This window comes from Stigmatopora argus, chromosome 23 (assembly GCF_051989625.1).
Source record: "Stigmatopora argus isolate UIUO_Sarg chromosome 23, RoL_Sarg_1.0, whole genome shotgun sequence".
In the NCBI taxonomy this organism is placed as follows: domain Eukaryota; kingdom Metazoa; phylum Chordata; class Actinopteri; order Syngnathiformes; family Syngnathidae; genus Stigmatopora; species Stigmatopora argus.
Genome location: NC_135409.1, coordinates 4,363,778 through 4,380,914, shown reverse-complemented (window position 1 = coordinate 4,380,914; position 17,137 = coordinate 4,363,778). Strand labels below are relative to the sequence as shown.

At 46.4% G+C, this 17,137-nt stretch overlaps 1 protein-coding gene across 1 annotated transcript in view; it reads right to left on the bottom strand.

Moving 5' to 3' along the window:
• The window catches only part of col7a1l (collagen type VII alpha 1-like), a 28,152-nt gene extending 15,766 nt beyond the window's left edge, over positions 1 to 12,386 (bottom strand). Inside the window, exons 1-41 of the mRNA XM_077594499.1 lie at positions 12,257 to 12,386; positions 9,831 to 10,011; positions 9,612 to 9,771; positions 8,144 to 8,237; positions 7,318 to 7,491; positions 7,090 to 7,253; positions 6,891 to 7,020; positions 6,713 to 6,829; positions 6,489 to 6,644; positions 6,149 to 6,265; positions 5,902 to 6,048; positions 5,709 to 5,828; positions 5,477 to 5,635; positions 5,216 to 5,329; positions 4,990 to 5,145; positions 4,780 to 4,917; positions 4,574 to 4,720; positions 4,387 to 4,506; positions 4,003 to 4,149; positions 3,712 to 3,912; positions 3,502 to 3,641; positions 3,281 to 3,404; positions 3,069 to 3,212; positions 2,808 to 3,001; positions 2,670 to 2,744; positions 2,572 to 2,589; positions 2,460 to 2,483; positions 2,287 to 2,352; positions 2,070 to 2,150; positions 1,960 to 1,986; positions 1,844 to 1,888; positions 1,678 to 1,752; positions 1,518 to 1,595; positions 1,408 to 1,425; positions 1,295 to 1,348; positions 1,157 to 1,228; positions 1,044 to 1,094; positions 925 to 960; positions 784 to 828; positions 679 to 705; positions 485 to 529 (exon numbers count right to left, since the gene is read on the bottom strand). Of these exons, the coding sequence (XP_077450625.1) occupies positions 485 to 529; positions 679 to 705; positions 784 to 828; positions 925 to 960; positions 1,044 to 1,094; positions 1,157 to 1,228; positions 1,295 to 1,348; positions 1,408 to 1,425; positions 1,518 to 1,595; positions 1,678 to 1,752; positions 1,844 to 1,888; positions 1,960 to 1,986; positions 2,070 to 2,150; positions 2,287 to 2,352; positions 2,460 to 2,483; positions 2,572 to 2,589; positions 2,670 to 2,744; positions 2,808 to 3,001; positions 3,069 to 3,212; positions 3,281 to 3,404; positions 3,502 to 3,641; positions 3,712 to 3,912; positions 4,003 to 4,149; positions 4,387 to 4,506; positions 4,574 to 4,720; positions 4,780 to 4,917; positions 4,990 to 5,145; positions 5,216 to 5,329; positions 5,477 to 5,635; positions 5,709 to 5,828; positions 5,902 to 6,048; positions 6,149 to 6,265; positions 6,489 to 6,644; positions 6,713 to 6,829; positions 6,891 to 7,020; positions 7,090 to 7,253; positions 7,318 to 7,491; positions 8,144 to 8,237; positions 9,612 to 9,771; positions 9,831 to 10,011; positions 12,257 to 12,332 (4,257 nt within the window). The 5' untranslated portion in view covers positions 12,333 to 12,386. The remainder of the gene's footprint in view (positions 1 to 484; positions 530 to 678; positions 706 to 783; positions 829 to 924; positions 961 to 1,043; positions 1,095 to 1,156; positions 1,229 to 1,294; positions 1,349 to 1,407; positions 1,426 to 1,517; positions 1,596 to 1,677; positions 1,753 to 1,843; positions 1,889 to 1,959; positions 1,987 to 2,069; positions 2,151 to 2,286; positions 2,353 to 2,459; positions 2,484 to 2,571; positions 2,590 to 2,669; positions 2,745 to 2,807; positions 3,002 to 3,068; positions 3,213 to 3,280; positions 3,405 to 3,501; positions 3,642 to 3,711; positions 3,913 to 4,002; positions 4,150 to 4,386; positions 4,507 to 4,573; positions 4,721 to 4,779; positions 4,918 to 4,989; positions 5,146 to 5,215; positions 5,330 to 5,476; positions 5,636 to 5,708; positions 5,829 to 5,901; positions 6,049 to 6,148; positions 6,266 to 6,488; positions 6,645 to 6,712; positions 6,830 to 6,890; positions 7,021 to 7,089; positions 7,254 to 7,317; positions 7,492 to 8,143; positions 8,238 to 9,611; positions 9,772 to 9,830; positions 10,012 to 12,256) is intronic.
• Between the last annotated feature and the right edge of the window lie 4,751 nt (positions 12,387 to 17,137).

Below are 17,137 nucleotides of genomic sequence, written 5' to 3'. Positions count from 1 at the left end.
TTGTGTTATGAAGTCTTTTCTTTCAAATTTATGGATGGATTGGTGTCCCAAATATCATTTTAAAGCTGCTGGCTGCAGCTTTTCATCGCATCTTGCAACAAAGAAATCTCCCCTTTGCTGTCATAATTAGCAGTTATCTCTGACTTTTTCATAGGCTTTAAACAAAAAGGCATTAAGGCAAACAGGGAGATGGCATCATTGTCACAATCTGAAGGGGGAGGCAAGGTGAAGTAGGGCGAAGGGGGGCGCTCCAAATTAAAATCAGCGAGGCGGGACAAAATGTGCCATGTGTGAAAGGTACCCATTGAAGCCTTGACGATTCGGATTACATCTTGTGTGTAATCACCGGCATCTCTCGCAGGGGCGCGGGAGGGCTAACAATAACGTCCGATTCCATATTCCCGTCCGATTCTTAGCTTAATGCTTCTGCCTAAGCCTTTTAGCAGCAAATATAAAGTGCACCATCCCGACTTTTTCCACTTACTATGGCTCCTTGCGCTCCGTCAGCCCCGCGCTCTCCTCGCTCCCCCTAAAAATGAATGCATTTGTTCATTTTGGACTCACTTAGAGCCTCCGCAGATTAGGTTACCAAGACGGTTCCTTGAAAAAAACAACTGATTACGGCACATTTGTATGTTTTCCCTACTAATGGACATTAATGTTATTGTTTGGACTTACTTTGTCGCCTTTGAATCCTTTTTTTCCCTGCAGACAAAATAAACTGTGAATTCTTCCAAATCTCAACAAATATTCAGCGTAAAATATGAACGAGGAGGTTCCGACCCGAGGTCCGACGGGTCCTTGGACGCCTTGTTGTCCAATTTCCCCCTGAAAAAAAGAGACAAAAAAAGTAATCCGAATAAACCTCCTAATTGCCTTTGAAAGTTTAAAATGAAACATGTAATGAGCTAGAGTGTTAATTACCTTTGGACCCATTGAAACAGCGGCATCCTCGTTTCCCTGCGACAAATTACAAATAAATTAAATTTGTATGCTAAGTAGGCTTGCAGGTATATTGAAATCAGTCCTTTTGCATGCAGAACCTTCTCTCCTGGTTCTCCGTGGGCTCTGTGTAAGGTGCAGCAATTTTGGCCCTGGAAAAGTTAAACGTTTAGAAATCCAAAATACTGCAAAAGACATTTGCCGACGCCATCACCTTCTCTCCTTTGACCCCCGGTAAACCCGGTACGCCATCGACGCCGGCGCGTCCGGGGAAGCCTGCGATTCCCTTGAAACAGAAAAAGATGGTTATGCATTGTTATCGAATTTTTTTCTCTTTCATATCTAGACTTACTGGGCTCCCAACCTCTCCAGGGTCGCCCTTTGTTCCTGGCTTCCCTCGTAAACCCTTTTGAACGACAAATGTCATTTCAAGTCGAACTAATGACATCTTGCCGTCTTGTATACCTTTTCTCCCGACTCGCCCTTCAAAAGACGGAACATTTAGCAAATTATTGACAATAAGTGAATGGCAGTAATGAAGAAAATGTCCTGCTTGCGCCATATTCTTATCTTACCTTGACCGATATTCCCGGTGGTCCAACTGGGCCCGGTAGACCAGCGACTCCAGAAATTCCAGGCAATCCTTGAGGACCCTGTCACATGATTAGATTCCGTTAAACTCAAATGCATCTCTGAATTTTTTTTGTTTGTTTGTTTTTTGCGCGGGAGGCCCACCGAGAACCCGGGTTCGCCTTTTCGGCCAGGAATGAAGTTTGCATCCGGGCTGGCTATCACATAACCGGGTTCACCCTGTGAGGATGTGTCACCCGCATTACGATCGCTTCGGAAATGAAAGTTATTGAAAGCAATAAACATCTAATCCGTTTGACGGCGATCTTACTCGCTCTCCTCTCTGCCCTTTTGGACCAGGAAGACCTTGAGGACCCTTTTAAAAGGGAGAAAAGTCATCATTCAAGACAAGAGATTTAGATGTTTAAAAAAAAAAAAAAAAATTACCATCTCGCCCAGTAAACCTGGAGTGCCCTGGAAAAGAAAAGCAACATTGAACCCATTCTTATGATGGACTCAGTGTTTTGTTTTTAATTTTCTCTTCGGAATTTGCTTACCCGCTGACCGGCAGAACCCGGGGGCCCGATTCTCCCGGGTCGGCCGGGGAGCCCGGGGACACCATCTCTTCCAGGAGGTCCCTGTCAGGGTGAAGAAATTTGATTTGTCAACAGGAAAATGTCATCAAACAAGCACAACACGGTGATTAGTCTTGCAGTGAATGGACTTGTAAAACATGAGATTTATTGTGTCAGCAAGTGGACACAGCTTACTTACCTTTTCACCCTTTTCTCCTTTGGAGGAGGTCAAAGGATCATAATGTCCAGGAGTTTGCCTGAATGTCTAGATGAACATCAAACACTTTAAGTAATGGTGTTCATAAATCATCAGAAATGGAAGAGTCATCGAAAAATACTCCAGAGTTGCCCTACGTTTTGAGTGACACTTACCAGACCTCCTCCCGAGCTATCGCCCTGTGAAAGCACAATGTCGATTGCAGATTTTCGTTTTTAAACACATGACTGTATTTCGAGAGCACCGCGTCATTTGAATCAAACTCACTCTTTCTCCTTTTTGGCCCTGGAGAAAAAAAAGAAAAGAACCAGATTTAAGGACCGCTTCACCAGGAATATGAATTCTATTACTCTTGATCCACGAACCTTAACACATTGGCAGGGGGCTCCAGGTTCTGCCAGCACCTTTGGTGGATCGGTGGGGGCGCTCGTCTGAGTCAGCTAACGTGAACGAGGAGAATTCAAGTTGCATTCCGGCAATAATAACTCAAATTTCGCTTTTACCTCGTTTTCCCGGCGTAGTTTAAACTCGCAAAGGAGCTCTTGGCTGCAGATGCTGTCAATAAATCCCCCCTCGACGGACGCAAAGTCTTCAAAGGTCGGCGCGTAGAAGACGTTCTTGTAGCCGGCTGGGGCCGCTACTCGCCTCAGCTCTCGCAGGTCGGCGTTGGCGACGCCCAGTGCCAGGATGCTGACGCCTGGGCGCGATGGGAGATTTTAGATCACTGAGCTCGGAGCATTGACCGACCTCGACCTGTGACGGACCTAAAGCGCGGGCAATCCTGGAGGGCGGGTCCACGTCGTCCTGGGCCCTGCCGTCTGTTATCAGTACCAGGACATGAGCCGCGTCTCGCCTCATGCCCACGGACTCCTGGAACATTTCCCGCAGGGCGTAGCTGATGCCCTTTCCTGGATGGGGATGATCACCGAATTTAATGAAACTCTGTTCTTTCGAATGCACGGTGGTACTTTGTTACCCGTCTTGGTGTTGCCCCCTCCGTAGCGTAAGCCCCCGAGCCCCCGTAGGAGAGCGTTCCGATGTTTGTGATGGTTAAGGTGGAATTCAATTCGAGGCTCGTCGCTGAAATGAATCACGGCAATCTGAGAGTGTCAAGAAAGAATTCTTATGGTTGGGCGGGCTGGGGGCGGGGTCAGAATACAACGTAGAGTGCAGAACAGGGAGCCGTCCGTCTCACACCTGTGCGCCCTCTGGGCCAATGAGGGGGAAGTGCCTGACCACTCGGATTATAAAGTCTTTCATTCTGTCGAAGTTGTTGGCACCAATGCTAGACGATTCGTCCACCAAGAAGACCAAGTCGATTTTGGTCTGGCTGCAAACTGGCAAACAAAAAACGTTGAATGAATAAAAGTAAAAAAATTTTTTTAGGACTTTGGTTGAGGAAAATACCTGCTCTTGATGATGCTGTAGTGAAGCTGGGTGAAGAGAACTGGGGTGTTACCAAAGGATGATTTGGTGTCGTAGGAGTATCAACGAGAGGCACAATTATTGGGCTTTTGGTGGTTCTGGTGAATGTTTGAGGGGTCGTGGTGTTGGCTGAAAAATGCGGGGCCACTGTTGTTTCCTGGGGTGATAGAGGATGCTGTCCCACTGACACGTGCGGAAATAATAAAAACATATTCGTCAATTAAATTTAAGACATGGAGCAATAACCCTGCAAGCCCGTTGAGACTTCCTTACCGATCCTTTGATAAACAGTGCTGATTGGCCCTTCCACTTGCCCGTATAAAGGCCGGATGGAGAAAATATAGGTTCTGCCAAACAGAAGATCCACGATCTTAAAGGAGGTGAAAGTCGGACCCAGCGTCTCTTTTTTGGTCTCAAACACTGAATCAAACAAAAAGGACATGATTACGACTTCCAGGCAAACTGTACAAGGCAATGTTTGCAAGAGTTTGAATGTTCCTCCACTGAAGTGCATTTAGTGACTCAATACGCCCAATGCAATAACATTCGTAGCGCGTCATATCAGTTCCAAACTCTGGGGGACGATTGGGGATATCGATTGAGAGAAGAAAACGCGACACTGAGTAAAATGGATGATGCAGATGCAAGTGTTCCAACCTGAGATGTGTCTCCAGCTGAGGAGATACCCGGAGGCTCCCGCTACTCGGTTCCAGCTCAGAACTGTGCTGCCGTTGGTGGTGATGACGGCTGTAAAGCCGGTCACTTTCGGGAGGTCCACTGGAGTCGAATTAAAGACGGCAAAGTCAAGGATGTCTTAGTTCTGCTCTTTACCAGGAGGACTCACGTGTTCGCGCCGTGACCAGGACAGAACTTCCCTCCCGGTTTCCGGCCACCGACGACACTTGAATCTTGTAGGCCGAACCCTCGCGCAGGTTCTCAATAGTGAAGGTCGTAACGCCGGCCGGTAGCGTAATGGACCTCTCTTCTCCCCCTTAATCCATCAAAGAGGTGGTAAAACGCCACCCGAGCGTAAAGTAGGCACAATCTCACCAGTGAAATGGATCCAGGAGATTTTGTAACCGCTTGCACCGGGCGTTTGCTTCCAGGAGAGGGTGACAGAGTTAACACCAGTGTCCACAATCTTGACCTCTTTCACCAGCTGGGGCGGTTCGAATTCCGAAGCAGCAGCTAGGATTGAAACGTTCGTTAATGCAGGTCACGCTTGGAGAAATTTCGACAAGAACATGTCATTTTCACCACCTGTGGCTTGCGTCAGGGAGATTTCCGGTCCCTCGGTATTCCCGTATATGGCGCGGACCGTGACCGTGTAAACCGAGTGCGGGTTCAACCCCGTGATGCGATGAGCCAGGACGCTGTGGTCCAAGTAGGCCGTCTGCTTGCCGCCGCCGTCGTCGTCTGCAGACACGAAGCGCGTGACACTCAGGAATGTGAAAATGAAGGCGCAGGCAAGGGAGAAGATTTTTACCAGCGTTCCAGGTGAGTTTGTACTCAGTAGCGCCAACTATTGGACTCCACTGTACGTCGATGGAAGTGCTGTTGTAGGATGTGACTTCGAAACTGGACACGTAACCTAGAGGAGCTGAGGAGGGAGGAGAGCCAATTTATCTGGAGGTGTACTTCAATCATCGCCCTGCTATTGACAACAGTAGACGTTTGACTCATTTAAACGAGGGCCTTATTCATCGGTTACTGCCAATGAAAGCTGTTTCCAAACACGGTTACTGACATGTCCGGAAGGTAGCGGTGATCCCGGGCCCGACCACCGATCCGAACAGCACGTAAAGAGTAAGGGCGTACTCGGTGTCGTGGGCCAAGTTTTTCAGCTGGTATTCGATGGTGGTGCCGTTCAGTGCCAACTGCCTGGGACGGTCCCGACCCGCAAACTCTGAATAAAAATAGCAAAAAAAACAAACAAATGTAAGCCAATATTCGTGGCCACATTCTAACTTCCGGCTCACCTATTGTGGGTCCCCAAGCAAGTCGGTACCCCGTTGCACCCGACACGGCATTCCAGGTGACCACCGCCGCACCGGTGCTGACGGCCGACACTTTAAGGGTCTGCACCGCGCTGCTGTCAACTAGCGAGACGGCATCGAGTCAGTTCACAGAAAGCACACGGCGTTCGAGTTCTTTCCGGAGCGGCAGTTTTACGTGTCTCGACTTTGGCGGATGTGACGGGCCCCTCGATGTCTCCGAAAATGGGGTTCATGGTGACGGTGTACTCGGAGCCAGCGTGGAGGCCCTGGATCATGTAGAACTTAAAAGTGTCTCTCAGGTTGATGTTCTCAATGTGGCCGTCTAAAAAACACAAGAGGCTTGTCAAAAAAAAACTGGATTGTAATAATATTTGGAGGTATTCTGTAATATGGCTGCCAGGGAGATCACAGGCGTCAATTACCCTGTGACGCCCACGTGAGACGATATCCTGTAGCACCTTTAACTGGCGTCCATTTGGCCTGTACCGTGTCCGTGGTGGCATTCTGGACAAGGAGCTCTTGAATTGCGACCAGCTTTACTAATAAAACACATCACGATGATAAATATCTGATCAGAAAACATGTCACGGTGAACTCCAATTTCAAAACCCAGCCCACACTTAAAAAGAGGGACGAACCAGGGTGTTTCTATGGAAAAACAGTGCACTCCAGTGCATAAATGGTAGTATGACAACTGCATAACACCATTAAATTTCAGAATTGTGTTGATTTACTGTTGTTTTTTTTCACTAACAAACCTACATGTCTTCCCCACAATGGACACCGGTTCACTCGGCCCCTGTTGATAAATTGCATAAATACTGATGGTGTACTCTTTGTCCTCCTCCAGGCTGTCGATCACGTGAGAAGACGCATCACCAGGGAGCAGCTGCTCGTACACAAAACCCGGTCGGTCGGCTGCATTTTGGGAAAGCGGACGTCAATCGGACAAAAACGAAGCATTGTGCAATGTGCCGCGATCGTACGTCTCGGGATGAAGATCTTGAAGCCGTTGAGCTTCTTGAGAGGAGGAGTCCATCCCAGACGTAGTGAGAAAAGACCCTCTTCGATGATGCGGAAGTTTAACACTTGAGGTAACGGTGCTGAAAGATAAAAATAAGACTTGAGGACAATGACACTGGGGGGTCTCGGTAAAGCACTTACTTGTCTGGACGGTTGTAGTTGCCGACTCTCCAATGAGGCCAGGGTACACGGCGAATACGGTCAAGGAATAGGATGTCTTGGGGTTGAGGTCGTCCACCACGGCTGTCGTCACGTCCGCTTTAAGATCGATCTCGGGAGGAAAAAGTACAATAAATAGATGCTGTGATCAAGTTATGAAGTGGTTCTCCACTTGGCTTACCTGTCTGCGGTGGGTGAGGACAAGTTGCCCACCGGAATTGAGGGGGACGACCAAGACTCGATAAGAGGCGATGTCGCCCGTAGCCGCAGTCCACGTCAGTCGAAGCGAACCGTACGCGACGTCGATTGCTCGGAGGTCTCTCGGACCCGTGGCGGGTTCTTTGACTAGATGGGAATGATCAGTTGATGATGTTGCTGCCCGTGGAGGGGTCGAGGCATCTCCCCTCACCAGGCTGGATGGTTTTAATGGGTCGCGGGGGCTCCGAGGCGGTGAAACACACTCGACGGGACAATTTGGGGAGGATGCTCTCCAGGGAGGGGAAATCCACACCCATCAGGAGGTGCTCTTCGTGCGGCTCAGACACGGCGGTCCTCAGCTCGGCCTCATCCGCTCCCCTCAAACCTGAACACCAGTAGCAGTATTTCTTATCATCCATCAGGTGGAGCTGTGCGCTTTCTAATGTCCTCACAGTTGCACCAGCCTTCTGCTTCAAAATACCAATGAAACAGCACATTTACCATGAGCTGACTCAGGTTTCTCCATGTTGCTTGTATTTACCGTAGTAGGATGCTCATAGGATCGTCTTTTCCCCCCCAACAGCTTCTGGCATGACAGACGTGAATCAATTCCCCCTTTGGCACTGCCACATGTGAGCACATGTGTGCAGATTGCGGTGCGACTGTCTTTTAGTTTGTTGGCTAGCACCCGCAGGTTCGCCAGATGATTAATAAAAGAAGCGCTGCTCGGCGTCAGTGATGAAGATGAATCGGCCGGTGAATAATGGCCGCAATTAGAGAGCGATCGGCTAATGAGCACTAATTATTGCAGGGCTCCGAGCAAGGGGAGAAAAATGTGTGTGGATACTGCACGTGTGTGTTAGTGATTACTTGCATCCGACGTGACTTGGAAATGTGAAAATGGCCAAATAATACAGTTCCTGAATACAATGAATCGCAAGCGGCCAGGACATGAATTTCTAACAAGGACGGTCCAGATAAGATCTGAGGGTGCCGCTGCAGTGCGGATGTTGAGGGAATTCATAATGCCAACTCACCGAGCGCAAACAGTGAAATCCCCTCGTCAGCCACTTCTTTGGCGGCGGCGGCCAAGGGGTCGTCCGAGGGTCCGTTGGTGATCAAAATGGCCACCTAAACACAAAGAAAATTGCTGTCACTACACTTGGAACTCAAAAGAAAACAACTTTCAATCTCTAAAATAGCACTGCATAAAAATGTTCTCTGTAAGAGAAAAAAACGCATAGCATACATTGGAACAACCCATTGACTGCCATTGTAGATGATAAATCCTCAATCCATTTTGAATGGAGAGGTTGGCATCCCCTCCCAGTTAAAATGCGTTAAACGACTTAAAATCTAATGTAGATTAGTCTATTTAAAAAAAAAAAAAATCCAAACCCTCAAGATTTAGCTATTCTGTATACTTTACTATGCGAATCAATTTCAAAGATTCAACATCTGCGCAGTGGTGTGCTGAATGATTAACAATCCAATGTTTGAGGAATAAAAGAAAAATACATTTGAAAACAGCATCGAGCTGGTTAACGCCCCCCATAGATTTGTCCGTGGCTTATTTCATAATTGAATTTATAATTGAAAGAATCAAGTGGCAAGAGCAAGCGGGATGCCACTGAGACTAGCAATTTGCTCATTAAGAAATATCAAGCAAAGTTCACGTCAAGTCCAAGAAAAAAAAAGAAGCAGCAGCAGCAGGACCGCGTCAATATGAGATTGTAGCCCACTGCTACAAATTCAATATATCAGCCTAATCCCCTGCCCGCCGCCTTCCCACGTTAAGTGCAAAATTATTCAAACGCACACTCGCAAGATAGCGAGCTGATGGGAATGCTAACCGTCAGAGTTATTCCGTGTCTCCCGCCGCTGATAGAGAGGGAAAAGACTTCACGTTTTATCAGTGGACAACTTTAGTCGGCGTCTGGTGCAGGCGCCTCTGACTTTACCGCGATTGTGCGAACCGGGCATGTCACCGGGGTCTATTATCAGGGAAAGGGAGCGTTTTTCCGGGTACCGTAATTTATTCAAGTATAACGCGCACCCATAATTTGTGACTAAAAATTGGTATACATGTTTTTTTTTCTCCACTTTTTCTCAGCTCACACGAAAGATGGCACCAGTACCGGTAACTGGCAAATGCTGAACACATGTCCCCATGACAAAACATATGGTACGGAAACCTGGTAAAACAAACTACCAGTATGAACACAATTCTTAAATTGAATTTACAATTTTCTTCAGCGAAGATAGCGCAGCAGATATAGATTATATCCCCTGGGCCCTGGTAGAATGGGTTCTCGCGCGCCATCTGGCGGACAAATATAGGTTTTACATTCCCCATTATAACGGGTGAGGACTTTTTCACCGGTGGAAGGCAATTTTTCACAGGGATTTGATCATAAAAGTGAAGACCTCATGTATAACACACATCCGAAATTTGCTTCAGTTTTCAGGTACAAGATTTTGCGCATATTCGAATAAATACGGTACCTTGGGTGCGAGGTCCCGACTGATGGCGGCGCTGAAAGCCTGCTCTGCCAGAAAACGGAGCGCGGCACCCGTCTTCCTGGCTCCGCCTTCGTATGGTAGGACCCTGATGGCCTTCAGCACCTCCTTCAGGGAGTCGTGGTCCGTCAGAGCGATGCGCATCCTATACGCAAAAACCCAGGTGAGGTGAGGCGAGATCCTGACTGAGTCATCGACGCTTACCTGGGGATGTCCCCGAAGACGGTGACCCCAAAACGAATGCCGTCGGCTCCTACGGGGCTGTCGTGGAAGGAGGAGAGCATCGCCGAGATGAAGCCTCGAACCTCGGAGAAACCGCTGGCGCCGACCCCTCGCGACTCGTCCACCAAGAACACGATATCGGCCTGCGCCGCCGTTCGGCAAGCTGCCGTAAAATTTCCCATTAGAGCCATCAGAAGGTCATTCATCTTCCGAACCGCGCATCCTCGTAAGGGTAGCGGAGAACCCGGAGGGCACTCCCAGTCGTACCGCCACCAGCGGGAATCGGGCCTGCGCCAGGCGCAGCGAAGTCAGGCGAGTGAACCACCACACCACCAGGCGGCTCCGGCAGAAGGTCTTTTCCAACATGGCTAACTATGCCAAGTTCAGTGGGCCACATCTGACTTAGAAAACCATACTTTAGTTGTTTTTGTTGTTGTTTTTAATAGAATAAAGAGAAATTGCACATTCAGGCCGCCTGATGGTGCCGTGGTTCACTTGTCCGCTTTCGGTGCGAGCAGGTGCGGGCTCGATTCCCGCTGGTGGTGGAACGTTGGGCTTTTGCCTTCAGGGGTCGTCAAAACAAAACACCATTTGCCCAGGATGGAAAGAAAGGCGGAGAGCAACAACGATAGCCACTGCACTAGTGTCACTTTCCACTCCTCACTAGGTGGCAGTATTGACTCATTCTATTTGCTCAGGCCATCCCGCAGCAAGCTTCACAAACATCCCTGAATGCCTAATGAAAGTCGAGTCAGCCCCCCCAAAAGGGCATCAATATTCCCAGCAAACCAGCAATAAAACTTGAGCAAAGCAATGAAGACGGCTTAGAATATTAAGGTAAACACAGCCCACCTCCTCGAGCCAAACGAGCGCTTTTTAAAGTCGACATCCATGAATGAGACGTGCAAAGAAGAACAAATAGAGCAAATAAGACATCTCGGTTGTAACTTTACTGTCTGTTTTACGCATTACCAGATCGTCATCGATTTGTTTGATTGCGAATTACGAACACGGAACTCTCTATACAGTAGTACCTCCAATTACAAAATTACAGACGCTCCCCTACTTACGAACGAGTTAGGTTCCGAGCAATTGTTCATAAGTTGAATTTGTTCGTAAGTTGCTCAGTGCTATATTTTGTATTATAATTTATGTTTAAGGCCTATATAAGTATATTGAAGGTTTATATAAGTGCATTTGTATATTTAAGGCTTGTATAAGTAACACGCATTGGTTTGTACTGAATTTTTTTTTTTAATAACATGGAAAGAATACATACAGTACTGTATACATACATCAGAGAGAGAGAGATTTACTAGAAACTGGCCGAAAGAACCTATCTAATGACGATTGCAGTTTTCTTTTTTTCATCATAAATGATGCGGTAGCACTGTATGGCATAATTCAATTGATTTGCAAACTTTGTGCAACGTTCAATATTTGGGTCCTGCTGCTCGATCTTTATGTTTATAAATGGTACTGACGGTCGAACGATTCAAGTTGTATTCACGTGCAACGCTCACCACTTTCTCACGCGCATCAAGCTTCGTTATTATTGCCACTCATTTCAAATGAAATGGCTTGCCTCTTCCTTGCACCTCCCTCACTAGAAGCCTTTCGCTTTTCACCAACCATATTCAATAATGGATGCACGAGATATTTAATGATACAAATGAAAAGGTTCTTTGCGCACTGGAGATACGTTCACGCAGTTCCGCACTGCAACGAACTGGGCAGAGGAAGGTGGATGCTGGGTGAGCTGAGCTCTCACAGCGCCAGGCGTCGGTATTAGCGGCAGAAAGAAGCACTACTCGGAAAAAGGCGCGCAATACAAAATTGAACTTACGAACATTTTTCGACATAAACGCAATTTGCAGACATGTTCGTATGTACCGTTGTTCGTAAGTAGGGGAGCGTCTGTATTTCGTTCTAGAAGTGGTTTGGTAACTTGGTCTTTTTTTGTAATTGGAAGCCTATTTTACATTGAATTATCATAATTCCTTTTTATGATTTTTAATACTACCCTGTAAAATGATGAAAGTATCCAGATTTTGTATGAAATTTGTATGCAAATATATGTATGCATGAAAAAAAGCACACATCATGGAGATGCAGCTTCCTTCCAGCAAATGGGAGGCAAGCTGTTGGGAGAAATGGGGGAAGCAACAAGTATATTTACACTGTTGGGATATTTGATTTCATTTGACGCTTAAGTGGGATTTTTTTTCGTATCTTGGGGAAAAAAATTCTCCCGTCGAGGCATTTTGTAACCTGAATATTGTGTATGTAGAGGCATTCGTAAGTAGAATTACTACTGTAAACTTTTTAAATGAGGTGCCAAAACATGACCTTAATCAATTGACCTCTTGGTCAAATGTGTGTAATCTACTCAGGAAGTGATGTCATACCTTCAGCTTGCGCCACGACGCTCTGACACGTGATGCAAAGCAGTGCGAATAGGCCGATAAAGGAGGAGCAGCCCATTCTCCTCTTCTCCTCTCGTCTTGTTGTCGTCGTCCCTTCACAATCCCCAGCTCCTCCTCCTCCTCTCCTCGCAAAAAAATCCCCTTCCAGGACGGCACACCGGGATCATCAATTCCCACGTTTCCTCCCTCTTATCTGAGACAGGGAAAGTCAAAGAGAGATAAAACGTGAGCAGCCAATTTTTTAACGTTAGATTTAACTTGTAGACGGGTGAGTGGCTGGGATGCATGCAAATCACTCACTATTTATCGTGTATTGTCTTTACAAAAGCGAGAAGAGGATAATAAATGGAACAGCAGCTTTTGGAACAAAAAGCAATTAATGCAGCTTCTCTAAACAAACACGCATTTGGAATCTGGGGCTAATAATTCAAAGTGGTATCGCACGACTTCTTACATATACACACCAAGTTATTTTTTACATGTGACGTTTCCATTTTGCCAATGAGAATGTTTGATGATAATGATGGCTCCTAAGGATATCACGCATATTTAAATAAAGGGGCTCTTTTTGTGAATGAAAATGTCTGTTGAGCTCTGACTGACTGACAGCATTATTTTTCAAGCAGACAAGCGTGACAAATGGGGAAAAAACAAGTTGCTTTGGCCATCACACCTTCAGAATTTGGTGTTATGTGTAAATTATAAGCTCAAAATGTTATCGCTTGGGCTTGCATTGGCGTAGCTCGACGTCCAAGACGTTTTGACTGGGAGGGTGGCAGCGAAGCGTCGTCAATGGCGGTGATTGTTAAAAACAAACTGCTTTTGTTGGGAAAATATCTGCCGCCATTCCTTTTTTTTTCTCACCATAATGACAAACCCTTTCCACTAACTACCACAGCACAATGCAAATTCTACATATACAGTGGTACCTCGAAATACGATCTTAATCCGTTCCGGGACTGAGATCGTATGTCGAGCTTTTCGTAACTCGAGGGGACGTTTCCCATTGAAATGAACTAAAAACTAAAATTAAATGTAGGTCGAGGTACCACTGTAGTAATATAAATATGCCGCAATTCCATCTGCACGGATCCGCTAGTCATTACCGTTTTCGAATGAAGTACGTCTGAACTCACAATCTGTCTGGCTTAACTGGCAAAATTGCACAAGCGGGCATTTTATTGCGCATGTCCCAACACTCGTTTCCTATTTTTTGTGGGCCCGCCTCGACCAATTCACATAAGCATAAAGTGCTGTAAAAAAAAACATGGGCCTCAACGGGGAGCTGTTTGGCAAAAATTTCCTGGCCCGTTTGAAGGCAAGATGACATTTACGAGTGAGCGGCTGGCAGGGAAACTTCACTTCACTTCATCTCTTCCTCGCATACCAATGCAGATATGTCTCTGCATGTATCTGATCAGTGCAGAGAAAAGCCAGTCAGGTGCGGAGGTTTTTATGGAGCAACATCCTGCAATCATTTCTCTTTTGCGCCGTGGTTAGCGCGCGGGCAATAGAGTGGCCACCAAAACACAGGCCGTGTCTCGCATTAACAAGACGCCGGCACAACACTTGAAGATTAAACAGTATTACAAAATGTAGTTGACTGCCTCACTCGGCGTTATCTCGCTTTCTTCGCGCACGTCGGTGCACCGGCAAGTGTAGCCGTACATCAGCTCTTTCTACATAATGGCATTTTCCACCTCGCCACTTCCCGGAATTAATTATCCCCGGGAGACGGCGAGAGGCAGGCGGGGGGAAAAATAAAGCCACGCGAGAGCTAAGCGACGTAATTCTAATTTTGAAAGGCCAAAGCGGAAAAGTTTGCAGGTGTAGCCTATGTAATCATAAAATAAGAATGGTGAAAATGCATGAAAATGGATTGGACGTCTATTGCAGTCAGATTTTGAAGGGCCTTCTGCTTACCTCGGAGTTGATGTTCATGTGAGAGTTCCAGGTGAGGTCCAGAGAAGCCCCCTGAAACAAAATATGAAATCCGAGTGAGGCAAAAGACACGAGTGTGTGTCTGAAAGGAGGAGGTAGTTGTGTGTGAATGAATGAATGACACTTGGATTTTCGGGGGCTTGGCTAAAGCACATGAAACGTTTGGGTGGGGGCTGCCTTTGGAGAAGGAGTGAAGGTAAAGGGGGGGTGCTTACAACACCGCCGAAGCAAACAAGAGGAATAAAAAAGCAAGATAAATCACATTTTACGGGCGTCCCCTTTTGGTTTGTTGGCTTTGGACACCGGGTCACGTCGGAGGAATGTGCCGGCCGACCGCCCGCTTTAATGGGCTTCGGCCAGCTGTGAGCCTCGACATGCTCGGACTCAAAACACACGTCGACCGACCAGCCGGCGGTCATGTCTTGACAACTTTTCTCTTCCAAGTCAAGCCAATTGTGTTTTACGGTTGGAGCGAGCACATGGGTCGCGCGCTGGCCCGTCGTTAACCTCTCGCATCAAAAGAGGCATCCTGGACCGCTTTGATCCGCAGCGTCGAAAAGGAAGTGGTGGGCCTGGAGATTGTCTCCAGGCGTGATAGTGTTCTTTTCCCTTGGAGGCGCAGAGAGCAAATAAACCCGGCACGTAAACACCCATGCCTCAAAAGTTTTTTTCTGTCTTTGCAAGAGTTGCATTTGAGGTCAGTGAAAGCAACTTAGGGAAACAGAGAAGAAAACTTGGAATTTTTTTTGGTCATAATGCTTTGGGGTGGTGCTGAGATGAATCAGCATCCTCACAAGGTCGCAGAGGGGTGCTGGAGCCTATCTCAGCTGACATCGGGCCGGGGTACACCCTGAACTGGTGGCCAGCCAATCGCAAGGCACAATGTGACAAACAACCAATCACTCATAGATAGGGTCAGGCAATTTAGAGTGTCTAATCAACTATTATGCATGTTTTGGAATGTGGGAGGAAACTAGAGTACCCAGAGAAAACATGCAAACTCCCCACAGGAAGGTCCAAACCTGGGATTGAATCCTGGATCTCAGAACTGCAAGGCCGAGGCGCTAACCACTCGTTTACTGAACCGCATTTTGCCTTATAGTGAAACTAAATGAAACCCATAAAATTGACTTGGTAAACAAAGATTAGTATAGTCTGCTAGGTTTACACATTGTACAAAACACCATTGACGAATTAACAAAATTAGCACAGAAGTCATCTATTGGAACACCAACTACTTTCCGACACATATTCTTTATCCTCTGTGAGAAAAAACAACCAAGATGTAAAACTCTTTTTCGTCCTCTTGTGTCAAAGGTGCATAGATCCAAAAATATGACCAGCCATTGAACACACAATATGAAAAACCGAAAACTGCTGCCTTAAATGGTCATTCCAAAAAGTTCTTTCCAACAGCGTCACATTGAGGCGTGACCACATTCTCGTCGCCACAATTATCGGCGGTCACACTCAGACTCATCAAGAAACCTGTTGGATGGATTCACACGGCAGGGGATATTAACCACTAATAATGTGTTTATCGTGTTCAAACCCTAAGCACATACGTGAGTGACTACGCCTCGCTCCCTGGGCGACAAGATGCGGCGGCGCACATTTCATTAAATTCACACGGCAGGCCAACGCGAACGCAATTGTGCGCGTTGAGCCAAAGAAAACAAAAAGACAGAATGGGAACAGGACAAAGAGACGACAAAAAAAATAATGCAATAAAGCCAGAAAGCAGGGAGCTGAAAATCAAGGGTGTGCGTTTTGGAGTGGGCGGCGTGCAGGGGAATACACACAGAAGGCAACAGATGATTGTCATTGAACGCAGATGGAATATGATGCAAATCAAGATTTATGCAAATAAGCCATGTGGGCAAAAGTTTTGGGACATGGGCGAATCGGCCTTCCCCAAACTGTTTTAGCAGTACAGATCTGTCGCCATACATTGTGGAACTTACTATCTGTTGTGGTAGTTAGAAAATAACATTTCAATTTGTGAAGGGCTATTAACAAAGCTTGATGTTGGATTATTCATACAAAAGACATGTATAGAGTGAAGCCACAATATACAAGGCTTCATCCCCTCCCCGGTTCCACCGTGATAAATTCACCTAATTAGCCATCCACGACTGCGACGCGAGCTGTCATGGCAACCAGAGGCTAAACAGAATGGTTGCATGGCGAGGCCCGCGTTCCAGACGCTAGCGGAGGATTGAGGTGCAGAAGAGAGAATTAGTCATGAGCCCGAGGCCAATTACCACTCCCGAGCCGACGAGAGAATCTCCAAATCGCCATTGGCTCAGCAGATCCCATCAACGCGGAGAAAATCAAAATCGAGACGGTGGCAACAAATGTGTGCTGCTGGCTAACAGAAGCACTTGCTGGAACGTTACAAAAGTATGGCTAGCAAGCTATTAAAATCCCAATAGAAAAATAAATAACTTGTTCATTGATACATTAATTTTAACAACCAATGTTGAAGGTATAAACCAATCAACTATATGAGAAATTTCATCTACTCTTGTTGAGCTTTAAAAGGATTTTCAGTCTTCGTACATGCGTGCACTATTAGCAGAGAACAAGGCACTCTAATGACCTTGACTGGAAATGAATGCATTAAATGAACACAATCTGAAGTGAAATTACTTACGTAAAAATGGTCAATTTTTGCAGCTCCTCCCGCTGTCTGGCTGTAACACACAAAGGAATGCGTTTCAAAATGTTTATTTGTAATAAGTAGCAATGAAATTCATGAAAATACTATGGCCTAGTAAACATGAAAAGTGTGTGTATTTGTTAACGCGATAGTGTATTTGTAATTAGTAGCATTGAAATTCATGAAAATACTACGGCGTAGCAAACATGAAAATTGTGTGTATTTGTTCATGCAATACAAATGTCATTTTTTTTGTGGGG